Source organism: Poecile atricapillus, chromosome 6 (assembly GCF_030490865.1).
Source record: "Poecile atricapillus isolate bPoeAtr1 chromosome 6, bPoeAtr1.hap1, whole genome shotgun sequence".
In the NCBI taxonomy this organism is placed as follows: Eukaryota; Metazoa; Chordata; class Aves; order Passeriformes; family Paridae; genus Poecile; species Poecile atricapillus.
Genome location: NC_081254.1, coordinates 24,776,114 through 24,801,314, shown reverse-complemented (window position 1 = coordinate 24,801,314; position 25,201 = coordinate 24,776,114). Strand labels below are relative to the sequence as shown.

Genomic DNA, 25,201 nt, shown 5'->3' with positions numbered 1-25,201 from the left:
GGGCTGGGATGCAGCTGGGAAGCGTGTGTGGCAGCAATGGTGTGGGAGAGCCCCTTCCTCACGATCTGCTCATACCCACACTGTGAAGGGAGCCAAGGACTACCCAGTTTTTGTGGTAGGGCACTCCATCCTCTAGATCGCAGCTTCCACTCTCCCCCTAGCAAGGGCCCCATGCCTGCCTTGCCTCCGTAAAGTCTAGCCCTGATCCAACACTCGGTACAGGTCTCAGCCCAGGGAACTGGCAGCAGCTCGGGAGCAGGAGCGAGCACAGGGATACATCCCAGACAAACGGATGGGAAGAGCCCGGTGAGGATACCGGGATCCCCACGGTAGCCAGGGGATGCCCTGGTCTCTCTGATCCCTGTGGTCACAGCTTGCTGTGCCCACAGAGTGTGCGTGAGGGAACCCAGGCAAGCAGGGCAGGAGGCAGGGCATGCTCACACTGACACCCGGCTGGGGCCCTGGCAAGCGCAGGCATAGAGCAGGGACGCGGACACATGCTTACATAAAAAATAATAAAAATCTGCTAGCTCTGCAAACAGCACAGCCTGCACCAGGAGACGGACTGGCCTGGCACTTCCAAACCTCATGGACTTGTCCAAGTAGCAGCCAGACCTGGGCACAGTCACACACATGCAGATGCAGCCTGAAGCAGTGCAGCACAGCATGCATCCTGGAGCCCCCCTTTCCAGAACATAACAGCCAACTCCTCAAATCCTACCATCCTTCAAACAGAAATATGCTTTGTTTCCCTGTTTCTCAAGGAGAGGCTTCTCTCCCCACTAGAGCTATGCATGACCAGATAAAAAGGGAGTTCTGGGGCAGGAGGGGCCCCCATTTTTGGCTGGAGAAACCAGAGCTCCATCTCTCCAGAGAAGGTTTGGGGGAGGCTGGAAACTACATGGTGAGTCATGCCAGGCAGGCAGCAGATCCTGGGGGCTCCTGGGATTAACCCTTCAAAACCAGAACCACTTCCAGACACCTAGAGGCAGAAAGAAAGCCTAGGGGCTGGGGAAAGGCTGCCAGAGCAGGATGAGAAGTTACAGGGTCACATCTTGAGCATCCTGCACAGGACAGAGAAATCAATCTGCGTATGTGAGCAGCGGACAAACAGCAACCAAATGCACGCATTGGTGCCCATCCCCTCCAAAATAAGACGACATGGAGAAAGGCTACAGTGGGATGCAGGACCCCAGAGTGCCTGAGGTTCATATGGGGTGTCCACCCTCACACCCTTGTTCTGGTGTGGTGGGTCAGCCTCATCAATACTGAATGGGCTGCCCACAGGCTCCAAGGGGAAGGTGCAGTCCACAAGCAACCTTTGGCAGGTCCTGCTAGAAGGGGGTTTCCCCATGGCACCAGTACCAGAGAAATGCCCCCCAGCATTCCTGTGCTGTCCCTGAGACATCGCAGTGCACATCCTGCAAGAGCTCAGCCCTAGCACGGCCACCCACGGCAGTGAGCCCCAGTTCCTCTGCAGAAACCCAGAGCCAGGCTTCCAGAGCCGCAGGGTTTTAAGGCTCCTCCAGAGCCTCCAGGTGCATTCTCTCATGTTACAAGAATGGTTCGTTTTACAGCCCCTTTCCTGGCCTGGGAACCCACAGCAGGGAGGGGGTGACATGCAGCATTGCTGCACAGCTGCAGCATCCTATGCCTACCCTCTATCCCCCAAGACCATCTACCCTCCAAGGAACAGGCACTGCTGCTTCAAAGAGAAGCCAAAGCAAAATCCTCAACACCCAGCCCTGCAGCTCCAGGAACTCAGCCCTGGTGGGAGAGCACCCTGGTCCCTGGCTCACTGTTCCCCCTCCATTCCCTCCACTCTTGTCTCCCAAGCCACAGAAGACCCTTGGAATCCTTAAGAGATTTACATAGCCGGGAACTGCCACCCACCAAACCCCCACCCACTAAGGCTGCCATGCCTCTTCCACATGTCACTGTGCCCTCCCACACTGGAAGTTCCTCTGGGAGAAGGGACGGGACAGTTTACAGGGCTGTGGCTGTACATGGTTGACTGGAAGCAGGTAACTCTCCTCTAGCTGAGCCCACTCCCTGCCACCCCCCCACACAGTGCCGCCGAACACTCCAGAGCAGCTCTCCGAATATAGCAGCATCAAATAGCTCCATCAATAATGCATTGCTTCTGCTTCCTCTCACTGTCGTGTTTTCGTTGCTAACATGCGTGTCCTTCCTGTTAGCGACTGCCTCTTCCCCACCAGCTAGGCCAAGCAGGGACACAGCCACGGTGGGATGGTGACAGCAGCTCCCACAGCTCCAGGTCCAATTCCTGTAGGGATTGACATAGAGCCCCATCTACTCCACTCGGGGGCAGTCTGGGGTTCTGGGGGGAAACCCTGCCACCGTCCAAGCCTCCTGCTGCGCACGCGCTGGCAGCAGGCAGGGCGACTCGGCATGCCGTGGCTGCCCAAAGGATTTGGCAGGGGCACCAAGCTGGGAGGAGCATAACGACATCTCCCCAGCCTTAGCAGGGAAATGCCCCTCTGCAAGGACTTTTGGCAGCCTGGCACTCCCCATACTCCAACTCCACTCCCCATTCCCAACTCCATGCAATGCTGCACCACATCAGGCTCCTCCAGCAACTCTGCGTTGCTATCCCTGGCAGGGAGAGAGCTCCCGCTGCCGTGCTCCTGCCTGCCCCTGCCCGCAGCAGCCCCAGGCTCACCCCAGGCCAGTTGGAGCAGGCAGGTCGGGGTGCCTGGACCTGCCCCATGCCCAGCAGAGTTGCGTGCCTGCAATGCCACAAACTGCCACGGGTTCCCAGTGGGGAGGCAGGAGCTGGAATGGGCAAAAGCTGACACCCACCACCCCACAGCTACTCACAACAGGCAACCCCTGCCCTGGAAGGGAGACCCCCAAGCTGCACAAGACCCTGGTTGGAGAAGAATGCATGTAACAGAGCAGATATTGTCGCAGCTGGCTGCTGCAGAATGGTCCAGTATCCCAACACCACCAACGTCCCAGCCTGGCTTGGGCTGCAAGCACTATGTCCAGCCACTTGGGCTGTACTGCAGAAAACTGGCTGCATACACAACACCTCTTCGCTGGTGTGTAATAGAGGGCCTGAGGCTCCTGCGGAAAGCAGGGACCCTCCCACCCCCTGCCTGCCCCACCGTGAGAGGGTGTCTCACCATGGGGCCATCCGGGGGCACAGGCACTGTCACCTTGGTGCAGGGTAACCTCTGCTACCTGACTGTGGGTTCTACAAAGCAGGGGCAGAGAGAGACCCTGCAAAAGTGGGGCAGGAGCTACATCCCACGGGGCCCCCCCAAGGAAGCGGCAGCAGAGGGGTGCGGGCACGGTGTTATCGGTCGCCTTGCGGGCAGGGCGGGTCAGGGCTGGACAGGGGCCAGCGCCTGCCACAGCAGAGATTACGCCTCGGGTTTAACGTTCATCCCAATCCATGACCTGCCCAGGAGAGAAGGGGGTGAGCTGTGCTGGAAGGCTGGTCTGACAGCTCTGGGGACTCCTGAGCCTCACCAGCACCCCTGCTCAGAAAGGACATTCAACACTGGTGCACAGCCCACCCTCCTGCACCCCCGTGAGCACACAGCAGTGAACCTCCCACAAACCTGCCAGCATCACCCCTGCTGCAGTCACCCCAACCCTGCCCAGCAGAGACTCTGGCAGAGGGGCAGACTGCTGCCACTATCCCTGCTCAGGTGGGGCCCAGAAGCCCCCTGGCAGCCCTGCCTGCTCCCCAGCACCCTTCCCCCGGCACCGGCAGGAAACCACAGCTGCAGCCTGCGGGCAGCTGATAACGGTCACCCAGCCCCATCCTGCCCTGCTGTCCCCACACCCACTGCTCCCCAGGCCCAGGGGTGCACCTCCGCCGTGCACAACGGCAGCCCCAGGGCCCAGTGTCACCCTGCACAGAGCAGGGGGGCTCATGCCGACAGTGCAGCTGGTGCACCAGGACACGCCGAGTTGCTGTGCACGGGCACCACGCTCCCAAAGTGTCCCAGCACGCTCCTGGCACACGACGCAGACCCATGCCTCACGTGTTCTACCAACATGGGTATGGCAGGAGAATGCCACAGCAGAGTGGAGGAGGAGAGGGTGGCATGAAATCGAGTGATCTGACATGAAAGGGATGGGCACGGGACACTCGAGCTGCTTCGGTTCCTGCCCTGCCTGGGGGCACACAGCCACCTGGCCAGTGCATTCGTAGCAACAAGCCCTCCTGGGTCACAAGGGTACCTCCCTGCCCCGGGGGTTCCATCCCCCAGGGACACCCCTTCACTCCCCAGGGAGCAGCTTTCACAGCAGTTTGTGTTTGAGTAGGTAACATTCCTGAAATAAACTTGGGGCCCAGGGAAAATACACAGTGCTGAACTGACTGGCACTGGTGTGGCACTAACCCAGCCAGGATTCTCCAGGCAAATCCTGGGCGCGCTCACACTGGCCCCAAGGAGCGCTGTGATGGTGCCTCACACCATCAACAGGACCCCTGAGGAATCCTCTCACTGAGCACCAGACAGCCACAAACCCATCCTGACTTTGCCACAGCGTGCCAGAAGTGGGCAGGCAACACAGCACACATAGTACCCAACGTCAGGTACCTCACAGCTGAGGGGGACAGGGCAAGAAACGTTTCATCCAAACATGAGGAACATGAAAGAAGCCTGGACTAGAGCACCCTGATACGCACGATGAGGCCTCAGGACCCCTACTGCTCCCCTCCTCTCCAACAGGCCCAGGGGTACCCCAAGGTGCCAGGCACCCCTGGGGGTGGTTTGGGAGCCAGAGCTCGCACGGGTCAGGGCTGCCTGGCCCCCCCGCCGCGGCACTCAGCCCGCTCGCCGCCATCCCTTTCCCAGCGCATCTGTCGCAGAAGGCATGTGGCACAGCTCGGCCTCGTGACGGTGGGGGATGCACGGCGCCAGCTCGGCAGAAGGGAGGGATACGGCAATGGGCCGTGCCCTGGCTGGACACAGCCATCCCAGGACCTCAAGCATGTGTCTTGGGAAGCTCTCCCTCCTGCCAGAGGGGTGCACAGGCTGGTTCTCTGCAAGGTGTCCCAGAGAAGGTGCTGACCTTGGGAAAGTTGCTTTCCTGCCATGAAGCTGGAGCCAGCTCTGCAGGGAGGGAGAACAGCTCCATTCCTCTTTGCTCCCCTCCTCCCCCTCTGCACTGACACCATCACTACAGGGGGAAAAATAATGATAATAACAAAAACAATTAAGAAAGAAAGTGCAGAGCATGCTGGGAGAGTGAGAGGTGCCCCCAGGGGTCAGGGCCCCGCCGGGGTCTGGATGCCAAGACCTGTCTGCCGGCCCTGCTCCAAGCTGCCCTGGGCACAGCACCCCTGGCATCAGCACCAGACAGCTGCTGCCCCACCTTGTACCACCTCCACTCTTGAGCCCATTATGCTCTTGATGCTCACCTCTCCACATCTGATGTGGGGAGCAAAGCCCCAGCAGCTCCCCACCATCCTCGGGCACAATAGTGCATCAGGTTCCCAGCAGAGCAGCCTCCCTTCTCCAAAGCTCTTACAGTGGGGTAGAAAGGAGAAGGGAAATATCTCTGGAGGGGTGCGAGAGGAGTTGCAGTGGGGCAGTATGCACGCCCAGGGATGGCAAGAAGTACATCGTCCCTCTGGGAGGCCACAACTTGGAAGGGGGGTAGCCAAACTACCCCCCCGGCAGCAGCTCCCAAGCAGGAAACTCCTCCAAGTTAATGCAGCCCTGAAGAGCAGCCTGGGCAGAGCGGCTCATTAAATGTTTCTGGCTGGCGGGAGGCCAGCGGCAGAGCTTGTTTTTTCTATATTCCGATAAACAGTCCGGGGAGGGGAAGGGGGAGGGGGGCGCAGGCTCTGGATGTGCCACCCAGCCCCGGCGGGGGAGCGGGGGAAGAGGCGGGGGGCACACGAACATTGCACTGCAGCCTCGTGTCCTCCCTGCCCTGGGGCAGGGGCGGCGCGGAGGGGACTAACATAATGAAGCCATCCACAGGGATACTGCCAGGTGAGCAGTGACCCCGCGGCTCCCCATCACCGCACCGAGGGAGGACCCCCCTCTTTGCACCCACCAACACGCCGATTACATTCCCAGTGGCGCGGGGCCAGCTCCTGGGGAATACAACGGGGCCCCACCGTCGGCCGTCACACGGCCTTCGCCCAGCCGAGGCGGGACCCCCGCCAAGGCTGGGGTGTCGGGAGAGGTGTCGTGCCCCCGGTGCGGGGTGCCTGCGGGGCGGGTGCTGTGGTTGCTCGGCCTGGCTCGCAGGGAGGTTCACGTGACTTTCTGCTTGAGGAAGCAGCGCTCTGGCAGCTTCCAGTGGGAGATGGAGGAGGAGGAGGAGGAGGAGGATGGGGGAAGGGGCCGCCTGCCTTCATAGAAACACGGCGGCGAGGCGCAGGCAGCGGAGGGGCGGGGGGCGCCTCGCAGGGGCACCCCTTCCCCACCCCGCTTATCCAGCTGCAAACCCCTCGGCAGAGGCGGCTCTGGGGGAGGCACGGGGACCGTGCCTCCAGCAGCCCCCCAGCATGGCATTCTGGCTTGGCAGGAGGCTCTCTCGGGACCATAGGGATGCTGCCACGGGAGCTGGGTTGAGGAGTACCCCTGCTCCTCAGGGAAATGGCAGAACCCCCTCCCCAGGGCCCCCCAAACTGGTCTGCTGGCCAGTGCCAAAGGGACCTGGTGCTGGACGAGGTTCCAGCACCGCTCCGAGACCCCTGCCCTGCCTTGTTCCTGGCACAGCAACGTTCTGCACGCAGCAGCAGGCGATGCAGCCAGGCCAGCTGCCCCAAACCTGCCCCCAAGCCCAGGCGTGCAGATGAGTATCCCTGCGGCAGCACCCTCCCAGGTGCTGAGACCTCACCAATTCATCACACCTCCGATGTAGTCCTGCAGCCTTGCTAGCCCGCAGGCTCCAGAATTAGGAAGATGCTCTCCAGCAGACAGCCCACAATGGCCATGGTGGGGGGCCGTACAGCATCCATGTCCACCAGCAGCATTGCCAAGCCTCTGCAAGGACACTGCCTCACACTGGCACGGGGAGCTGTGGCACTCCACAGATCTATTACCCTGGCCACAGAGGCACGTCGGGGTGAGTGAATGCACCTGCATGCCTGCCCAATGCCCCTGCAGCACTCTGCCTGTGGGGTCTCAGTTCCAGGCTGGTACCAGCACCCATGTGCTATTGGTCCCAGACTTCTTAGTCCAATGGATTTCAGTATCCATGCCACAGGAACCCCAACACCCATGCCATGGAGTCCTAGCCTCACAACCATGTCCCAGCACCCACACCACAGGGTCCCAGCCTCACAGCTAGACTCCAGGACCCATGCCATGGGCTTCCAATCCCACAGTCAGACCCAAGCATCCATGCTCTAGGGACTCCAGCCTTTCAGCTGGATTCCAACAGCCCATACCATGGGGATCCCATCCCCACGGCTGGACCATAGTGATAGCCATACCATAGTGACAAGGACTCCAGTCCCCACACCTTGCTTATCACCAGCACCATGGCCAAACCTCAGCACCTACACTGAAAAGTCCCCTGTGTTGTAGCCAGCTCCCAGCAGCCATGTCCCAGGAACCCAGCCCCATAACCAAGCCCCAGCACCAATGCCACGGAGACCCCAGCACCAACGACATGAAGACCTCAGCCCCACAGCCAGATCCCAGCACCAATGCCATGCAGTCCCAGAGACCAATACCATGAAGAACCATCCCCATGGCTGGACTCCAGCACCAATGCCATTGAGACCCCAGTATTAATGCCACAGAGACACCAAGCACCAATGCCATGGAGACCCCAATACCAATGCCACAGAGACACCAAACACCAATGCCACGGAGACCCCAACACCAATGCTCTGGAGACACCAAGCAACAATGACATAGAGACCCCCAGTCCTGTGGCTGGAGATTCCAGCCCCAAAGCAGGACGGCAACATCAATGCAGTGGGGACCTCAGCGCCCATTCTTGGGGGACGCAGCCTCACAGCCGGACTCCAACACCAATACCATGGGACTCCAGCCCCACAGCCAGACCCCGACACCACTGGGAACCCCTACCCCTTAAGTGGCCTCCAGCTCCCCACCCAGCCCCGATGTCGCGGGGACCCCAGCCCCAGGGGCAGCCCCCGCGCCGCGCCCCGCGCCCGCGCCACTCACCAGGGCATGCACAGCCCACTGACATCTTCACATGCCTGGCCCGGCCGGGGGTCGCTGCGCGCTGCCCGGGCCGCGGGGGTCTCGCATGGGCGGCGCGCCGCGGGCTCCGGCGCGGCGGGCGGCGGGTAGCGCCGCGGCCAGAGGCGGGCCGGCGGGCGCGCCGCGAACCGGCGGAGCAGCGGCGGCAGCGGCAGCAGGAGCAGCGGCGGCGGGGGCGATCGGGGCGGGGGCCGCGGCGGTGGAGCGGGAGCGGGGGCGGGGGCGGCTGCGCCGGCGGCGGGCGGGTGGGGGCGCCTCTGCGCGTGCGCGGGGCGTCCCGTTTCCCCCCCCTCCCCCCCGCGAGCGCGTGCGTGTTGCGTGCGTGCGCGTCCCCCCGGCTCGTCGCTGCCGCCACTGCCTCGCGCGCACGCACGCGCCCCCCCCCCGCTGGCCCCCCTTCCAGTCACCGTGAGGGGCGGGGGGATTCCGGTGTGTGAGGGGGGGTCCGCGAGGGAGGATGTGAAGCGAAGGACAAGGGGTACCCCCTCCGCACCCAGGAGGCTCTAGGCGCTGCCCCCTGGGGTTTGCGGCTGTCGGAGCACGGGTAGCGCTCTCCGCAGACCGCGTGGGGGGGTGAGGGTTCTCAGGGCTGCGGGGGCTCCCGGGGGCGGTGCAGGGCTGAGGCTTCCATCCCACCCCCCCCGGCCGGGGGTGCTCTTCTCAGAGCCCGGCAGAGACCCGACTGGAGGGACGAGTGCTCAGGGACTCACGTCCGGGGCGCCGATGAACGCCCCGGGTGTCTCAGGGCGGCTTGTTGGGGTTTACACCTGGGAGGACGTAGGGACGAGCAGAGGACGCCACGGCTGTTCCGCATGGAGTAGCCTGCTTAAGGCTTGCGCTTTTTGGGAACTTGCCAGTCTCCCAGCCCCAGGGCACGAGGAGGACACGGCACTGTAGTGGATGTAGGTGGGAGGGAAGGGGCCAAAGAGGGCCGGGGGGCAGGAAGGAAGGAGGTTCGCAGCAGCGCTTTGCACAATCAGGGACATCGTGATCGGCGTTTGCTGTGCCTTGTGCGGGGATGGCAGAGGTTGCTAGACGGGAGGCTAGGAGCTGCTCTGGTCTGTGCTGCACCCTATGAGGGAGGGGTATGACAGCATCCCGGTTGAGGCTGGGGGCCAGAGAGATGCCAGGGCAGAAGGAGCAAGGTGCCGTACGGACAGAGTCTCCCTGGGGGACACCCGCCCAAGAGGATCTGACCAGGGATCCTGCCCCAGGCCCACGCAGTGTGCTCCTGCACACTGGCTGTGGGGCCAGAGCCCAGTCTGCAAAGGCAAGCGCTGTCCCTCTACTGCCCTGCCAAGACGCAGCTCCAGCCCCAGGATGGGAGTAGCGTCCTGGGCTGAGCAAAGTGCCCCGGGAAGCCAAAGCCCTCTCTTCTCTCTGAAGGGCCGATTCCAGCCCATCTGCTCCTGTCTGGGTGGGACTCACATTCCTTTTTACTGAGTGGAGTGTCCTTTAAGCATCCACGCGGGTTTTTGAGTTCTCCTTTGCAGGCTGTGCCTATTAGCCCTGAGCAAGCTGCCCACCCTGGGTGCTGCACAGGCTGAAACCGGACGGCCCTGAGCAGCATCTGGCTGTGCCTGGCCAGGGAGTGGTCACAATACAGAGGGAAGGGAGGGGAACCAGGGATGTAGAATGTGCATTTTCCTTTCTGGCTGTTGTTTGTTTTTCTTGTAAACCAGCAGGAATGCCTGGTGTTGCCCTGTGCCAGGAGTGCATCCCTGCTGGGGATTGTACTGGGAGAGGGAGGTACCTGCAGGTGGGATTCCCTGTGGTCACACTCCAGTGACCCTATGTCCAAGGAATATGGTCCCACTTTACAGTATGCATACCACAGGAGTGCTCTGTCAGAAATCAGCCTTGTTGTGCTGCAGGGTCCTGCCACACACAGGGACAGGGGGACTAGGCAGGTCACTGTATGCCCTGGATGTGCCCCAGGGAGAGAACATGACAGGAAAGAACGGCATGGAGCAGGAGAAGGAAAGCTCCAGGGCTCCAAGGGGAACATTGCTCCGCATCCCCGTCAGCAGGTTTCTGAGTGCCAAGTTATGGACACTTCTCCTCAGGCCAGTGGAGAGACACATGGACGTTTCAAAAGTGACTTGTTCCTTGCTTTATATGTGTTGAGCTCAGGGGAAGCAAAGTGCCCTTTGGAGGGGCAACCACACCTGGGCTGCAGAGGATCCTGGAGCACTTGCACAGCCTCCCCACCTCCCTCTGCAGTGCCAGAGGCAGGTGCTGGTCTGAGGAGCCTGCTATATCCAGCAAAATCCCCCACACCCCAGCAGTGTGCTCACATTCACCCATTGCAACATGTGTGCTCTGCAGCATTCAGACATGGATCCATGGCCCACGAGAAGGACACAGCCGCGTGACAGCATTTTGGCCATATGCAAGTGTTGGTGAGAGGTGCTGTGGGTTCCTTGGATGAGGAGGTGGAAGGGTGCAGCTCCCCTGCACAGAGAGCTAGGGAGGAGCAGCCCCTGCGAGGCAGGAGGTGACATGGGACAAGTGATCACATTTGAAAGTCCCTTGTGGCAGGGGTGGAAGGAAGGAGAGCAGGATGAGGTTCCATGTGTCAGACATAGTTCAGCCTAATGACCAGGCACACAAGGTCGAGAAAAGCAGCTCTATCCTGTGGATTCCCAAGGGAATCTGGCCTGGGCAGGTCTGTGCTCCAGGGACTGATGCAGAGGCTGGTACAATTAGTCCCTGCCAGGCAAATCGTGTAGTGCAAAGCTCCAATGACATGTCCACGCTGCACCTGTGCTACTGTAAGCACATCCCTGAACTCCATGAGATGATCCTACTGTCTGGAAGCCAGAAAAGTCAGAGGAAGTGACAGCACCCGAAGGGACTCTGGGCTTCCTGAACAGGGGGTACCAAAGAGGCCAGGCCACGTGCACACTGGCATCCCTTGCCTTCCTGGGGAGCCAGGCTGGACAGCAACTGTGTCCAGTGCACCAAGTTTGGCTCCCTCACATTTTCCAGGTGATTTTCTGTGTCCCAGCTGTAGAGAGCAACACAAGCTTAGGCACAAGCAGTGACTTGGGTACCCTGCCCCGTTGCCGTCACAGAAGGCTTAATGGCAGCTCACAGTGCCCATCCGTCCTTTCACACCCAATAGTTTTTTTCATCCTCCCTGTGCCCATCACATGTGCGCGTGTGCCCACCACCTCCACACAAGGTTGGGCTCAACAGAGCACCATGGCAGCGCTGCACAGGCACCTCAGGCACAAGGAACGCTCCCAGCCAGGGGACGCCGAGCCGCCTGCTCCACAGCAATTCTGTCCCTGCTTTCCGGGAAGCGCGGGTACACGCGGCCCGGCCCCGCACACGTGTACGCCAGAGCCCGCGGGGCGGGCCCGTGGCGCCGCGGGAAAATGCGCGCCCGCCCCGCCCCCAGGGGGCGCTTCCCGCCAGTCCCGCCCGCGCCGCGGGCCTAGGCCGACCCTCCTTGTCCCCGCCCGCTGCAAGGATGGCGGCGAAGCCCGAGGGTCTGCCCGCCCTCAAGATGGCCGCCCGCGCTCCCGTGGTCGGGCGCCCCCTCAGGCCGGTGCCCGCCTCTCGGCGCGCGGCCGGCGGCGAAAGGGTGCGCTCCCGGCGTGCCGCGCGCGGGTGGTGCGGCGCGGGGGTCGCCGGGAGCTGTAGTGCTGGGCGGGCGGCGGTCACGTGGCGCTCTCGGCAGTGGCCGCGCTTGGGAGCAGAGACGCCAAGATGGCGGCGCGGCGGGGCGGAGCGGTGTCCGCCGCCAACGGCGCCGGGGCCGGTGGCGGTGCCGCCGCTGCCGCTCCGCGGAGCCTGGCGAGCGGCGGAGCCTTGCGCGAGCCGCCTTTCCGGGCCGGCAGCCCCCTGCAGGTAAGGGGCGGCGGGGCGCGGCGGGCCGCGCCGTGACACGTGGAGGCCGGGGCGGCTCCCGTGGCGGCAGCACCACGTGTAGCTGGGAGCGGGCCCGCCGCACCGGCGGCGGGCGGGGGGCGCAGCTCGGGCCGGCGGCGCCCTTGCTGGTCCTGGAGTGGGACGCCCTTTCAATGGGTGGGGGAATGGGGTACCCAGAGCTCTCTCGCCGGGGTGGGGTATCCGCGCGGGGAGGTTATAGGGCTGGAGGGCATGGGACCCGGCGGGACGGGTGGCTTGGTGTCTCCTGCGGGAGGTGACATCCCGGCCTCGTGTAGCTGGGGACAGGGGGATGTCCGCGTCATTCCCCCGCGGTCCCTCCATCCTGGCGCCGCACTCTGCCACCTGCGGCCGCGGGGAGCTGGGGCTGGCGCGGTTTGGGACACCGACACTAGCCGGTTTCAGTGGCAGGAGCTGTGGGTGCAGAACCTGACTCGGGCCGGGGGAGGTTCCCTGAGCGGTACGGAGAGCTTGTCCACGGGAAGCGGGGTTTTGTCCTGTAGCAAGAGGCTCCCGCGCCGGGGCAGGTGTGGGGCGCGGTGCTGCCGCTGTCACCGGCTCCGATGGGCCCCTGCCGGAGCTGGGCTGAGTGCGAGTGCGCTGCTGTCTGGATGACCCACGGAAGGGACGTGGGGGCACCTGCGTTGTACATTTGTCGGGAGTTTTCGGGGGAAGCCTTAGGGTTCTGCCTCTACCAGGGTCTTCCTGCGTAGCCAAGGGGCTGCGGGGGAGACCTCCCCCCCATCCCGACCCCGGGCTGGAGGACGCCAGCCCCATCTCGCCCCTCCCCGACGCGAGCAGAGTAGGCTGCGTAAGGGGAAGAGAGGTGTGTTCCCGCCTGATGTTTTCCGAAAGCAGCTGAGGAATTTACGGAGCATCCTCTGGCTGGGCTCTGGCGGAGCCCCCCGGCTTCCCGGGCTCACCCCGCGCCCTTGCCTGCAGCTCCGGCGCTGTAAGAGCAGCCTTGGCAGCCAACCGGGCACCATGGCCGCCCTGTGCTCGGGGCGTAGCCGCAGCACGCCGGGCACACGTGTCACCAGCGGCCTGCGGGGGCCTCCGTTGTCCCTTCCTCCGCTTCGGAGCAGCGAGCGCAGTGTACCCTACACCGGGTGGGTGCCGGAAGAGCTGGTGGTCCTGTGTCCATTGCAAGCAGCTAGCTCCAGTCCCAGTACCCCATGTGCCCACAGCCCACTCTTGTAGGCATCGTTCCTTCTCCCCGGCAGTGCTGGTTGCTTGGGGACAGTGTGGCCAGAGCCGAAGCCTGTCCTTGAATATTCCCATGACCCTCCTCTCCGCAGCGCTGCTTTAAAGCAAACACAGGGAGCTGTGAAGGAAGGCCCCTTCTCTCCGGGCTAGGAGTGACAGGGGTCTCTAGCAGGGAGGAGAGCGGGCAGGGACGCTGGAGCAGGCTGGGCTGGTTCGTACCCCCGCCCCGACGCACAAGCGATGCTCAAGCGATGAGGGCTGCAGGAGGTGCCCGTCCCCAGGTGGATCAAAGGGAGTCCTGGGGGAACACAGCCCAGGCCGGTGACTCACGGCTGTGGGACTCCTTGTTGCAAGGCGCTGAGTCAAGGGAGTCGAGGAAGGCATGGGAGATTGCCCGGCTTTCCTCCCTCCCTCCCGGGCTGCAGGCAGCAGCCACAGGAAGAGGCTATTTGAGTGGGAGGGTTTTATTTCCCTCCATAATGTCCAGCTCTGATCACAGCTGGAAACCTCTTATTACATGCTTTCTTTGGGGAGAGCCAGCCCTGTGGCCAGATGGGCAGGGCTCTGCAGCCCCGGGGTGTCCTCTGCATCCCTTTACCATCTACAGGTAGGGGTCAGATGGTTCCCGTGTCCCTGGGCTGCTGATGCTCCATCCTGCTGGCTCCTTCGGTGGCCAGGGTGCCTCTGCCTGCCGGTCACCGCTGACTCAGGGTTGCACGCCGGGGCTGGGCGTGTGAGCCTGGATGTCCTCCCAGTATCTTTGTGAGGATTGGCCGGGAATCACAGCCAGGCTGCGCCTAGAGGGCTGCCAGCAGGCTCTGCGCTGCTCTCTGACCAGCAGCCAGCTCCAGTGAGGGAGGGGACTGGAGATGCTGAGGAGGAAAGCTGCTCTAAAATTGCTCCATAGTCTGATCTGCATGGTGGGGTGGAGTGATGTCCTGATGTCACTGGTGGGCTCCACTTCCAGGCAGAGGGCCCTGAGAGAGGCTGGGCTGGCTGCTGAGCCCCAAACCACTGCAGATGCCTGGTCTTTAAGACTGTCATGTCACAGACTGGGGGAATTTGGGATGAGTAGCTTCAGGGCATTTCTGGGGGTGTCCTGGCTTTGATTCCCAGCCTGATCTTGGAGTGCCTGTGTTCTGGGGTTGCACAGGGCTCCTGGCTGTGCTGTGGCCAGCGGTGCCTGCTTTGTATTATTGGAGCAGGTCTCTGAAGAGCCCCAGGGACCAGGGGTTTGGGATTGTGGATTTGGTGCTGTTGTATTTTAGAAATACCTATTTTGTGAAATGCCTGCTGTCTCTCTGCTGCAGTTTACTGCTTGCTAGAAGATGATTTCAAAGTATTAGCAGGTTCTCTCTAGGGACAAGGTACATTTTGTTCTGCATGGGCACAGGCTCACACAAGCTGTGGTACCTATGTGAAACACAGGTGAACTGCATCACATGTGCATCCCCCAAGGTTCAGCTGTTTTCTTACGGTGCTGGTTCTGCTCCAAGGGCAGGAAGATGGATTGCAGTGTGCTCCCGGCTATCTTTGGGAGGGAGGCTTACTCTCCCAGGGCTCTGTCCTTGGTGCCCTTATCTTCCCAGCCTCCATTATCTGTCTGCCTAAGCCATCTACAAACAGGAATTCACATCCTGTCTCGTGCTGGTGACACACCTGCACTGCTGTTCTGCTCTGTATGTCCTGTGGCTCTTCTCAACTGGGAGTTGCAGCCCCTGCCCTCGCCCAGCATCTGGCTTTTCCTGGCCATCCTGCAGCATGACTGTGTGGCATGGCACCCTGGAATGCAATACAAGTACTTTTTTGAAGTTAGTCAGAATTACCCAAGCATCCCTGGAGGTGGCTAGGGGACTGGAAAGGATGTGGGGTTGGGAATTTGAAGGAAGAAGAGTAACAAAGCTGTTTTAGTCCTGGATTGCAAGCACAGACCATGTCCTCTTGTAGCCTGTAGCAGAGTTATTTGGGGTAGGGCTCCAGCAGTAGCAGCTGGCTGCACCCCTCTTGCTGACTCCTGCACTTTTGTTATGAATTTCGTAATGGTTTTTGGGTTTATCTGAAGCACCAACAGCCAGAATTGGAGGAGCGCGTGACAGTCCATGGGGTGGCGGGAACTAGCCTGTCCCCCCCTGTTCTGCATGACCAATGTGTGGTGTTGGGTAGATCCTGGTGTTTTATCCATTCATCTTTCCCAGTCATGCAGCTGCAGAGTGAATCAGGCAGAAATTTTCAATGTGGAGGCATCCTGGGTAATTGGAAGGGTCTCAGGCTGAAACCAGCACAGGGGTTTGTGCAGTGGACTCTCCTGAAAGCAAGGGGGAAGGTCCCCTGTGCCACCTTCTGACCTGCAGCTGTGTCCCCTACATGTTCAGGGTGCTGGGGATGCCCAGACACTGTTTGCAGCACAGGTTGTTGGTAGTCCATGTCTGCTGCAAGGAAATCAGTGCTGGTAGTGGGGCTGTGCAAAGTGTTTACCTGGCTCCCCATGCTCCTCAGCAGTGCTTTTCCCTTGAGGAGGATGACCTGAACTTAACATCGTTGGATGCAGAAACCATCTTAGAAGCTGAAGAGATCCTGGGGACAATGCAGAACTATCTCGACTCCTCTGTGATCTCCATCATTGAGGATTTTTCTCTGAGCGAGGTGGGAGCTCACACACAGATGTGGGATGTGGCAGCTGGGCTGGCCTTGGCTGTGGTATGGGGGGGTGGGGTGGTGGCACTGTCTTCCATGTCCAGGTCTTGTGGCTGTCCCATCACCCTCTGAGACCATCCCTACCTTTGCAGCAGAGCAAGGCCTGCCTGGATGCACAGAACGAACTGTCCCTGCTGACTGCCATCACTGAGATCCTGGACAGCACAGATGATGAGACCCTGTCTCCCTTTGACACCATCATGGATGCAGAGCTGCTAACCTCACCTCGTGAGCGGGAGAATCCCTCAGTAAGTTGGAGGGCAGATGCAGCCTGACCCCAGAGCCCCTGGGAAGATGCTCAGCCAGGGCTCTGCTAGGTCCTAGTATGAGGGTGCTCTGAAGTAGTAGGACCCTGCTCCCCAGTACTGTGAGATGTACTCTCATGATGGTTCCAACATGAGAGAAGTGCTCTGGAGGGCCATGCCTTCACCTTAGGTCTTTATATAGAGCCAGAGATGTGCCAGAGGCTTTGGGGAGCAGCACATGCCCAGTGGGAGCTGTGTGCAGAGTGGGTGAAACAGGGCTGTTTGCTCTTGGGCTTTGTGGGGTGAAGTGCACAGGCACTGTGGGGCCGGGGGAGGCCTGTCCCCTCCAGCAGCATAGATCTGCCACTGTCTCATCTTCTGTCCATCTTTCCAGTTTCAGAAGTTTCTCACCTTATCTCGCCCATTGTTGGAGTGCGAGAGCCCTACCCTGGAACAGCCTAAGGCTCTCAGGCCTCTCAGCAGCAGCAGCAGCAGCGTCTCTGTGGTTGGGAAGGTGAGCAGCAGTGTTGGGGTGGTGCTGGGATAACTGTCCCTGCTGCAGCCCCCAGCCCCAGGCTTCCCTCCTGGTACAAGCATCCTTTCCCAGAAGCGATGCTTTTGCAAGGCACCAGTGGTAGTGGGAGAAGGGTCTGCCTCAGGTGGTGGGTGCCACAGACTGGGGATCTCTCATAGGAGCATTGGATTTCCAGCTCTACTGTGTTTTACTGGGTAGGTCAAATGTGTGCCAACCTTTTTTGTCTGCTGTGGGGCTTTGCTGTGGAGTTTCAGCAGACCCAGTTTGCTGTCCTGGGGGAGTGCTGCTAAAAGCCCAGGAACTGATGTTTGCTGTGGTCCCCCTTCCCAGATTGACACAGATGTGGCTTGGGACCGTGCTGCTCATGGCCTCGAGGACCCAATGCTGCCAAAGAAGCAAGTCTGCAGCACCCCGAGGGTTGAGCGGAAGGCGGGCTGGCACCGAGTCCGAGAGCAGCCCCTGCCACAGCGCAGTGATGGGGAGGAAGAAGAGGAGGATGCTGCCTTGGGCCTGGAGCTAGGCAGCAGCATGGGGGCTGTGGATTTCTGTGTGAGTGAGGCTGGGGCAGTGCTGGAGGAGCATGAAGACCCCTGCATCATCAATACGGGTGATGTATCCCTTAGTGAGCTGGTGAAGTCCATGCACCCCTACTGCCTGCCCACCTTTACTGTGTGCCTGGACCCTGACACTGAGCCTGTGGCCAAAGAACTTCTGAGCAGTCCTGTCTTGCTGGAAATTGTGCCTCGAGAGGGAGAGAGTGTGGAGATCCCTGTGGTCCTGCAGCCCTTGACTCCCAGCTCCTCTGACCTGGAGCCCCAGCTCCTGGGAGTAGAGGAGAGTACCAGGGAGTCAATCCCAGAAGATCGAGGGGAGCTGCCAGGAGCTCCAAACCAGAAAAATGGGGTGGAAGAGGAGGAGAAAAAACTGCCTGGGAAGGAGCCTTCATGCACTGTCCCAGATGCCACCTCCCCACTGGAGACAGCGGCATCTGGAGCCTCAGGTCCCAATGGCAGCTCCTGGCACAGTACAGAGGCCCCTGCAGATGGAAAACGTCAAGGCTCTGAGAAGGGACGGGGCCGTGAGAGAGCAAGGAAGAGTCGAAAAAAGAAAACAGAGGAGGGCCAAAGCAAGCAGGCCAGGCCTGGCAGGGACTGCGTAGCCCACCGGCTCCGTTCCACTGGCTCTGGACAGCCCCATGTCCAGCCAGCCATCACCCGGCAGCGGGCAGAGTGTCCCTCTGTTCAGGTCTCAGACTTCTTGGCTCAACAGCTGGAACGAGCCCGGAAGGAGGGGCAGATGGAGCTGCATGCTGAGCGAGCACCATGCCCCCGGGGCAGGCCTCGGAGCACAGCAGGGGTCTTCCTGCCCAAGAAAGTGAAGCAGGAGCTGCAGAAGGAGCCAGCACCAGAAACAGTCAGTGTGGCCCTGGAGAAGATCAAGACTCTGGCACCCCTGGAGAAGACTGCACCAAGCGTGGAGGGGCAGCCAGCAGCTGCATGTCCCAGCCTGACAGACCAGGCAGGGGACCAGGGAGATGCGCAGCCATCTGCCAAACAGAGCAGTGGGGTCTCGGAGGCTGCCTCTCAGCTCCATGAGCAAGGTGTTAGGCTGGAGCCTACCCAGAGCCTGCCAGCAGCAGAGCCGAGTGAAGGCCTGCCTAAGGAAGCCAAGCCCAAGGCCCTGAGCCTGCGTGAGTACCGCATCCGCATGCTGCACCGTCAGCTCAGCACGGATGGCAGCCAGGAAGGCAAGAAGCAAGTGGCCAGCAAGTGGCCCAGTGTCCCTGAGCCTCCGACAGAGCTGGCAGAAATCCCCTGCCTGGTGTCACCCATGCGCTCTGCCACCGAGGCAGACGGTGCTCAGAAGGGACTAGACAAACCCACCAGCCCTGCTGCTGTCCCTTCTCCTGCCAGCAAAGCTCCCACTGCTCTGACTTCAGCCCCAGCACCTGCCACAGCTCTGCCACCCCCATCAACACCAATGCCTTTTGTTGCACCAAACGTGCCCCCAGCTGCTGGGGTGGCCCCCACTGGGATGCCGCCAGCCTCTGCCGGTGCTTATGCCCTTTACCCACCAGTGCCTTCCTGGCCCTGCTTCAGCCCGCAGCCCATGGGTTGCCATGGTTTGCCCCCACCACCCAGTGCCAGCTCCTCCAGTACTTTTCACATGGTGCCTGGCCTCCCACCTCCAGCCATGGCCTGGCCCCCTCCACCTGTGCCACCCCCGCCTCCATTTGGCCCAGGTGGCCCATATGCCCCAGTTGGGTGGGCACCACCATCCTACTGGCCAGGAATCCCCGTGCCGCCTCCGGTGCCTTCCCTTGCATACAGGGACCCCGGAGCAGCAGTGCAGGCCGCCCCCACCTTCCCAGCTGGCAGCCACCCTGGCACAGCCCTTCTGCATGGGCAGCCTCCTGCCACCCCTATGCTCAGCTGCCCAGAGCCACCAGCCTTCCCTGCCCAGTCGCCTGCTGCCCCAACCAGCGAGATGGGGGCTGCAGGTGGCCCAGCCAGGCCAGTGACTGGCAGGGTGTCAGGCCCCAGGAGGCAGGCACAGCTGGCAGGAGAGAGCTCTCTACCCAAGGCCCCTCTGGCTCCAGCCCCAGCCCAGCCCCTGCCAGCCCCCTCAGCTGCCACTGCCCAGCCCAGCAGGATCCCTCCTGCAGTGCCAGTCCCCCAGGCTGTCCCCACCCAGCCTCTGGAGGAGTCCCAAACTGCAGTGCCCAACCAGCTCCCAAAGGCCCCTCCAGCTGCCACCTGCTGCCCAGAAGAGGTGTCTCCCATCCCTGTTGGGGAGTCCCCTGGCACCCATGCCATGGAGAAGGCTGTAGGGCCAGGCAAGGAGGCAGTGGAGAAAGCCCTGTTGGAGCCTAAGGCAGCTGCTGGGCAGGAGTTGCCTGGCCAAAAATCCACCTCCCAGGCTGTGGCACTACCACGGAAAGCAGGTCGAGAGAGCAGCCTTCCCACCAAGGCACCCACTGTGCGGCCATGGAGGCACCAGCCACTCCTCAGCCCAGCCCAGCCCAGCGATGGCAGCAAGGACATTGTGCAAGCCTTCATCAGCGAGATCGGTGAGTGGGAGGGCGGCAGGATGCTGGGTTGAGTGTCAGAGGCTGCAGTGCTGCTGGCAACCTGGGTAGCAGGACTGGTTCTTGGCACTTCTGGGGCTGAGGGTGGCAAAGCTATGCCCACAGGCTTGCAGTCTCTTCCCAGTGCTCTGCTAGGATGTCATCTACAATGGATGGTCTGGGCTGGCTGTCCTGAAACTACTCCCTTCTGGAACTGGAGCTGGGTGCTCCTGTCCTTGCTGTGGGAGACACAGAGCTGCTGCAGGCTCTGTTACTGCTTTTCCTCCCCAGTGCTTGCCCTACCATCCAGGGAGGCTGATGCAGGGGGAGAACGGGGTTGGGGTGCATCACTGCAGTGCTGGGAGAATTGTAGCTGATCTGACTTGCTGCGCTTTCTCCCTGGCCCAGGGATTGAAGCCACCGACCTGTCCAGCCTGCTGGAGCAGTTTGAGAAGTCTGAAGGTGCGGATCTGGCATTCCATCACTTGCAGGACTCCCTCCTTGCCATCCTGGCTTCCCTGGGCTGTCTATGCTCCCTGTGTCAGGGTGGTAGTGGGAGGGCTGCGATGCTGCTGCGGGTGGGCTCCTGTTACCCTGCCCATGTGTTTTGTCCTGGGGCTCTTTGCCTCTATTTCCTTGGCCTGTGGAAACACACCTGGGGGTCCCCATGGCAACCAAAGGGGTGGGGAGGAGTCTGTGAAGGAAGAAGGATGTTCAGCTCCTATCTCCAGGGAGCTGGGTTTCAGGTGCTGTGAACCCTCTTCCAAGCTGTTCCTGGGGTGCTTTGTGGACCCTGTTCTTCAACCCCACTTGTTGCCATTCTCACCTAGCTGTTCTCTTTTCAGCCAAGAAGGAGGAAATTGCACAGCCCCCTGAGGAAGGGCTGCTGACAGGGAGTTCTGGGTGAGTATCAAGAACTTGGCAGCTGGTGCTCAGCGTGGAGCCCAGCAGAGCAAGGACACAGGGCAGCTTTCGGTCCTGGCAGGGTTTGAAGTGTGCTGGGGCTGTGTCCATTGGCCCAGGAGGGGCTGAGCTTGTTGCTGGACTGGGACAGAGCTGGAACTGAGGGAGAAAAATAGGGAGAAGCAGTGATGGGCATGACCAGGCTGTGCAAGTTTTATCCTTGCAGCTCTCTTGGATTGTCTGTCCTCATGAACTGGCCAGTGGGGCAGATTGACTGGGTACCCCAGGTGTGGGGAGTGAGTCTGGGCTTTGTCTGCTGTGTTTGACAAAGCTCGTTTCCCGTTCTCAGGACTGAGATCCAGCAGGATGCACCAACCCAGCAGGACAGGAAGCCCCCAGATGGCCTGCAGGCCTCTGAGCTGGCCAATGTGGCAGGTAGTATATACTTGGGGTGAGGGAAGGTAGTCTGCCATGTTGTGGCAGGGCTGTTGTGTGTTTGGGGGGACACCTTGGTGAGGGAGGGGGGTCAGGACATGAGGGCGCCACAGCTGGGTGGATTGCAGCAAAGGGCTGCTCATGTAAGTGTTCTGGTGTTCTCCCAGGCCTCACACCCCCAGCGACACCTCCTCACCAGCTCTGGAAGCCTTTGCCTGCTGTCTCACTTCTGGCCAAGACCAAGTCGCCTGGGTCCATGCCCCAGGAAGGCCTCCAGAAGACGACCAAGCTGATGACAGCCAAGCCACTGCTCCCAAATAAGATCCAAGTGAAGAGCATGGTGCCAGCCCCTGCCGGCACAGCCCCCAGCCACGTTTGCTCAGGAGACCATGACTACTGCATCCTGGGTACACCACGGCCCGAGAGCAGCAATATCCCTGGCACGCAGCCCCCTGCCAAAGGTGGCTCCCGCTGGAATGTCAAACACCACCGGGACATCACTATCAAACCCATCTCCTCCTTAACTAAACGGACGCTGGACCAACCTGAGCCAACCCCACCAGCCCCTAACACCACCATGGGGCACAGCCAGGAGCCCCTGGGGATGGCCTGCCTAGCTCCCCTGGATTATCGGACTACCATCCCCAACAAGGCCACCACTGGGTGCAGTAGTCCCCCCACCTCAGTGCTCCTGTCTCCAGCTGCATCCCCCTGCCGGGACCAGGAGGTGCGGATTCCCAGTGCCCAGCCCAGCCATGCTGCTGCCAAGAGGTCCCTGCGCTGCTACCGGAGACCCCAGGACTCGCCCTCTACTGACAGCTGGAGGGCTGGCCGGAGCCGTGCCAGCCGTTCTTTCAGCTCCAGTTCGGATGGAGCTAGTGAGTCCTCGTCTTCATCTTCATCCTCGTCCTCCCGATCCCGGTCACGGTCGCTCTCCCCACCCCCCAAACGGTGGCGAAGGTAAGCAGTGCACTGTTGCTTGCTCTTGGGGCACTTCTCCAGTGGCCGGTCCTTTGCAGGTGCCCAGACAAATCTTTGTGGTCCTACTAGATGTCTGGATTTGATCTTTTTGTCCTTGTGGCCCTACTGAAGAGATGTTTGGATCATAGAGGGTGGGCGACCTGCAGCAACACCCTGCCCATCCATTTCTGGCTGCAGCCCACATCTGGACCCATGTGCCTGCAAAGCCACCACTGAGCCAGACTTCCTTACTCCTTCTGGAACACCCAATCCATGTTACAAGTCCTTGTCTGCATCTTTGGTTCTGGGTGCTTTTTCTGGAGTATTACGGCAGGTGTTCATATTTGTGCTGCTGTGGGGTTGCTACAGCCCTTGGTGTTGAAACGAGAGGAGCCACAGTGGAGCACTCCAGGGAGCTGCTGGAGGCAAGCAGGGAAAAGCCTGTCTGGCTTGGCTGCCTTGGGGGCTCCCTGTTCTCTGTATGCAGGTGGCTGTGTAGGAAAGTGGGCCATATTGGTCTCTGTGGGATGCATTTCTTTTAGAGTCCTTGTGCATGAGTGATGTGCAGCCTGTCTCAACTGGGCTGGGAGGCACTGGAGCTGTTGAAGGGGTTCTCTTTCTGTCCTTCTCTTGGTGTTCAGCCAGTTCTGGAGATGTTCCTGGGCATGAGGGGCTTGTCCAACCAAGACCCCTTCATTGATGGCCAGTAAATGCAGAAGCTGGAGCTGGAAAGGGCAGGTATAAAAGTGCCATGTTCTGTGGATGTGCAGCTTGGGGATTGTCAAGCAGTATGTCTGGCTTGGCTTTCCAGCAAATCAGTTTGCCTTGTGCTGGAAGATGCCCCCATGTACTGTGCCACCCTGACATGCTGTCCTCCAGGAGAATATGTAGCAGATGCAGGCAGCATATGCCCTGCCAGGCCTGCTTTTGCCCATGGCAGGGAACACCTCTGGCCAGCATGTCTGGAGGGGGACTGTGCTTCTGGCTCGAGGCAGCACAACTTAATCCCTGAGGTGTTTTGGTCCTACTGTCCTTAAGCTTTCCCTGGCCCTGCTGGAGAAGCTCTGGCAGTCTCTGTTTACAAGGCTATTGAGCACAACATGGATATAGTGTTGTCCTGTGCATCATGTGGGGCTCAGCACAGAAATCCAGCCCTTTCTGGGCTCTCCCAGGCACAGCCGTGTGCTTCACAGTTCCCCCATAATTATTTCTTGCTCTTCAGAAACTGTACCTCCTGTGAGCCTGCTTCCTTTTCTCTGTGGCATTGGTAGCCAAATGGGGGCAACATTTCTATAGTGTTGTTATTGCCCTGGCAATCTTGGGCAGAGGCTTCCCCACACTGGGGTCCCGTCCCAGTGGGATGCTAGATACCATGGGGGCAGTGGAGATCTTTTTCTACTTTGGAGCCTCATGATGCTGGACAAAGGGAGGGCTCAGCTGTATTTCTTCTTGCCCCAGGTACCGCTCAAGATGTTCCCACAGCTCCTCCTCTCGCTCCAGCTGTGGGTCATGTGGCAGGTCCCGGGACAGGTCCTCATCCTCATCATCAACATCCTCCTACTCATCCAGGTCCACATCCCGCAGCCAGTCCCGCTCCCCCTCACCCCGCAGGAGGAGTAACAGGTGGAGAAGGTGAGCTTGGCCACACTGCAGGGGTGTGAACATTCCCCAGCCCATCTCCCAGCCTCCTGTGGAGGAGGGATGGACCCACTCCTTCAAGATCTCCCTTGTGTTTGGAATCACTCTTCTGAGACCCCCATGATTCCATGGCTCATGTGTCTGGTTTCTGCCCTGACAGATACAGTTATGATGCGCAGGACCACTACCAAAGGCAGAGGATCCTCCAGAAAGAACGTGCAATAGTGAGTGATGGAGGGCTGGGGATCTTGGGCTGGAAATTTGGTGGTCCACAACCCCTCTGTCACTTTGGAAAGCCATGGTGGGGTGTAGCCTTGCCAGCAGCATTGCTGGGAGGCCCTGACCAGGTGTGGTGGGAGGCCATGCAGGGAGGGTGCTTTGTGTGAGAGGTCCTGCTGATGGATGGGGCATCCCTGCCTGCAGGAGGAGAGGCGAGTTGTGTTTATCGGCAAGATCCCCAGCAGAATGACACGGTCGGAGCTGCGGCACCGCTTCTCTGTATTTGGGGACATTGAGGAGTGTACCTTGCATTTCCGCTCCGAGGGGTAAGAGCTGTGGGAAGATGGGTCAGTCCCTTCCCAGGAATGACTTCTCTTGGCCCTTTTCCCATTACTCAAGGGGACAAGCATAACTGTTGCTGCTGATCTCCTCCAATATCAGGGATAACTATGGCTTTGTCACCTACCGCTATGCTGAGGAAGCCTTTGCCGCCATTGAGAGTGGACACAAGCTGCGGCGCCCAGACGAGCAGCCCTTCGACTTGTGTTTTGGTGGCCGCAGGCAGTTCTGCAGGAGGAATTACGCCGACTTGGGTGAGTTGTGCAATCTCCAAGTTGGAGGTTGGCCTCCCTGGGTCCTTCTCTTCTTTCCAGAGGCATAGGAGTCCTTGTCCTTGGGGTCAGTCAGGGTTGGCAGCAGAGTCACATCCAGGAACGCTCCTGCCCTGAAGGGAGGTTGAACAGGGGCTCCCTGTCTCTCCAGCACTGTGTTGGAGGCCGGTCCAACTCTGGGTCTAGAGGCTGGCAGGTGAAACAAGAAGTTTGCTGTGGGAATGACTAGAACTGTGCCAGTGTTTCTGTGGGCTCAAGACAGCCTCTCCCCATCTCTTCTAGATTCAAACCGGGAGGATTTTGACCCAGCTCCAGTCAAGAGCAAGTTTGACTCCCTGGACTTCGACACTCTGCTGCAGCAGGCACAGCGCAGCCTGCGGAGGTAGCGGCAGGCAAGGCGGAGCACCCGCCCCCACTTTTATACTCAAATACAAAAGGCAAAAAAAGTATGGAGAGAGAGGTGAGGTTTTTAATAAAATGAAAAAGGAAAAAAATTTGTTTTATAACCAATATTTAAGGAGGACGGGTCATTGGCCTTCAACTGGAGCAGTCCAGGCAAGTGGCAGCCCTGGGCTTGCCCCAGACGTATAATAAATGCGGATGCCCAAACA

General features: G+C 60.4%; 2 protein-coding genes across 9 annotated transcripts in view; one reads left to right on the top strand and one right to left on the bottom strand.

Moving 5' to 3' along the window:
• LDB1 (LIM domain binding 1) overlaps window positions 1-8,369 on the bottom strand; it is a 25,745-nt gene extending 17,376 nt beyond the window's left edge. Inside the window, exon 1 of one of the 3 annotated variants that reach the window (XM_058841262.1) lies at window positions 8,142-8,369. In XM_058841262.1, the coding sequence (XP_058697245.1) occupies window positions 8,142-8,166 (25 nt within the window). In that variant the 5' untranslated portion in view covers window positions 8,167-8,369. Of the gene's footprint in view, window positions 1-5,404; window positions 5,728-8,141 lie in introns of those variants that run through there. The other 2 variants (XM_058841261.1, XM_058841260.1) reach the window with 2 other exon arrangements.
• Window positions 5,884-25,201, top strand: PPRC1 (PPARG related coactivator 1). Of its 6 annotated transcripts, none has more exons than XM_058841252.1 (14): window positions 5,884-5,984; window positions 15,780-15,926; window positions 16,070-16,225; window positions 16,617-16,736; window positions 17,088-19,827; window positions 20,233-20,286; window positions 20,670-20,727; window positions 21,077-21,162; window positions 21,330-22,122; window positions 23,581-23,754; window positions 23,921-23,984; window positions 24,184-24,305; window positions 24,421-24,572; window positions 24,873-25,201. In XM_058841252.1, exons 2-14 carry the CDS (start codon window positions 15,867-15,869, stop codon window positions 24,974-24,976), a joined length of 4,683 nt encoding a protein of 1,560 aa, XP_058697235.1. In that variant the 5' UTR covers window positions 5,884-5,984; window positions 15,780-15,866; the 3' UTR covers window positions 24,977-25,201. The 6 variants fall into 6 exon arrangements, with proteins under 6 accessions (XP_058697235.1, XP_058697234.1, XP_058697232.1 ...); XM_058841251.1 differs by lacking the exon at window positions 5,884-5,984 and adding an exon at window positions 11,850-12,038 and having other exon boundaries at window positions 15,798-15,926; XM_058841249.1 differs by lacking the exon at window positions 5,884-5,984 and adding an exon at window positions 11,850-12,038 and having other exon boundaries at window positions 15,783-15,926.

Bases quoted from the DNA above. Each gene is read 5' to 3' on its own strand.
- PPRC1 (XM_058841248.1), top strand. From the start codon at position 11,898: ATGGCGGCGCGGCGGGGCGGAGCGGTGTCCGCCGCCAACGGCGCCGGG. The intron at 12,039-15,779 runs GTAAGGGGCGGC...CATGCTCCTCAG, and splicing joins GGGCCGGCAGCCCCCTGCAG to CAGTGCTTTTCCCTTGAGGA. The intron at 19,828-20,232 runs GTGAGTGGGAGG...TCCCTGGCCCAG, and splicing joins AGCCTTCATCAGCGAGATCG to GGATTGAAGCCACCGACCTG.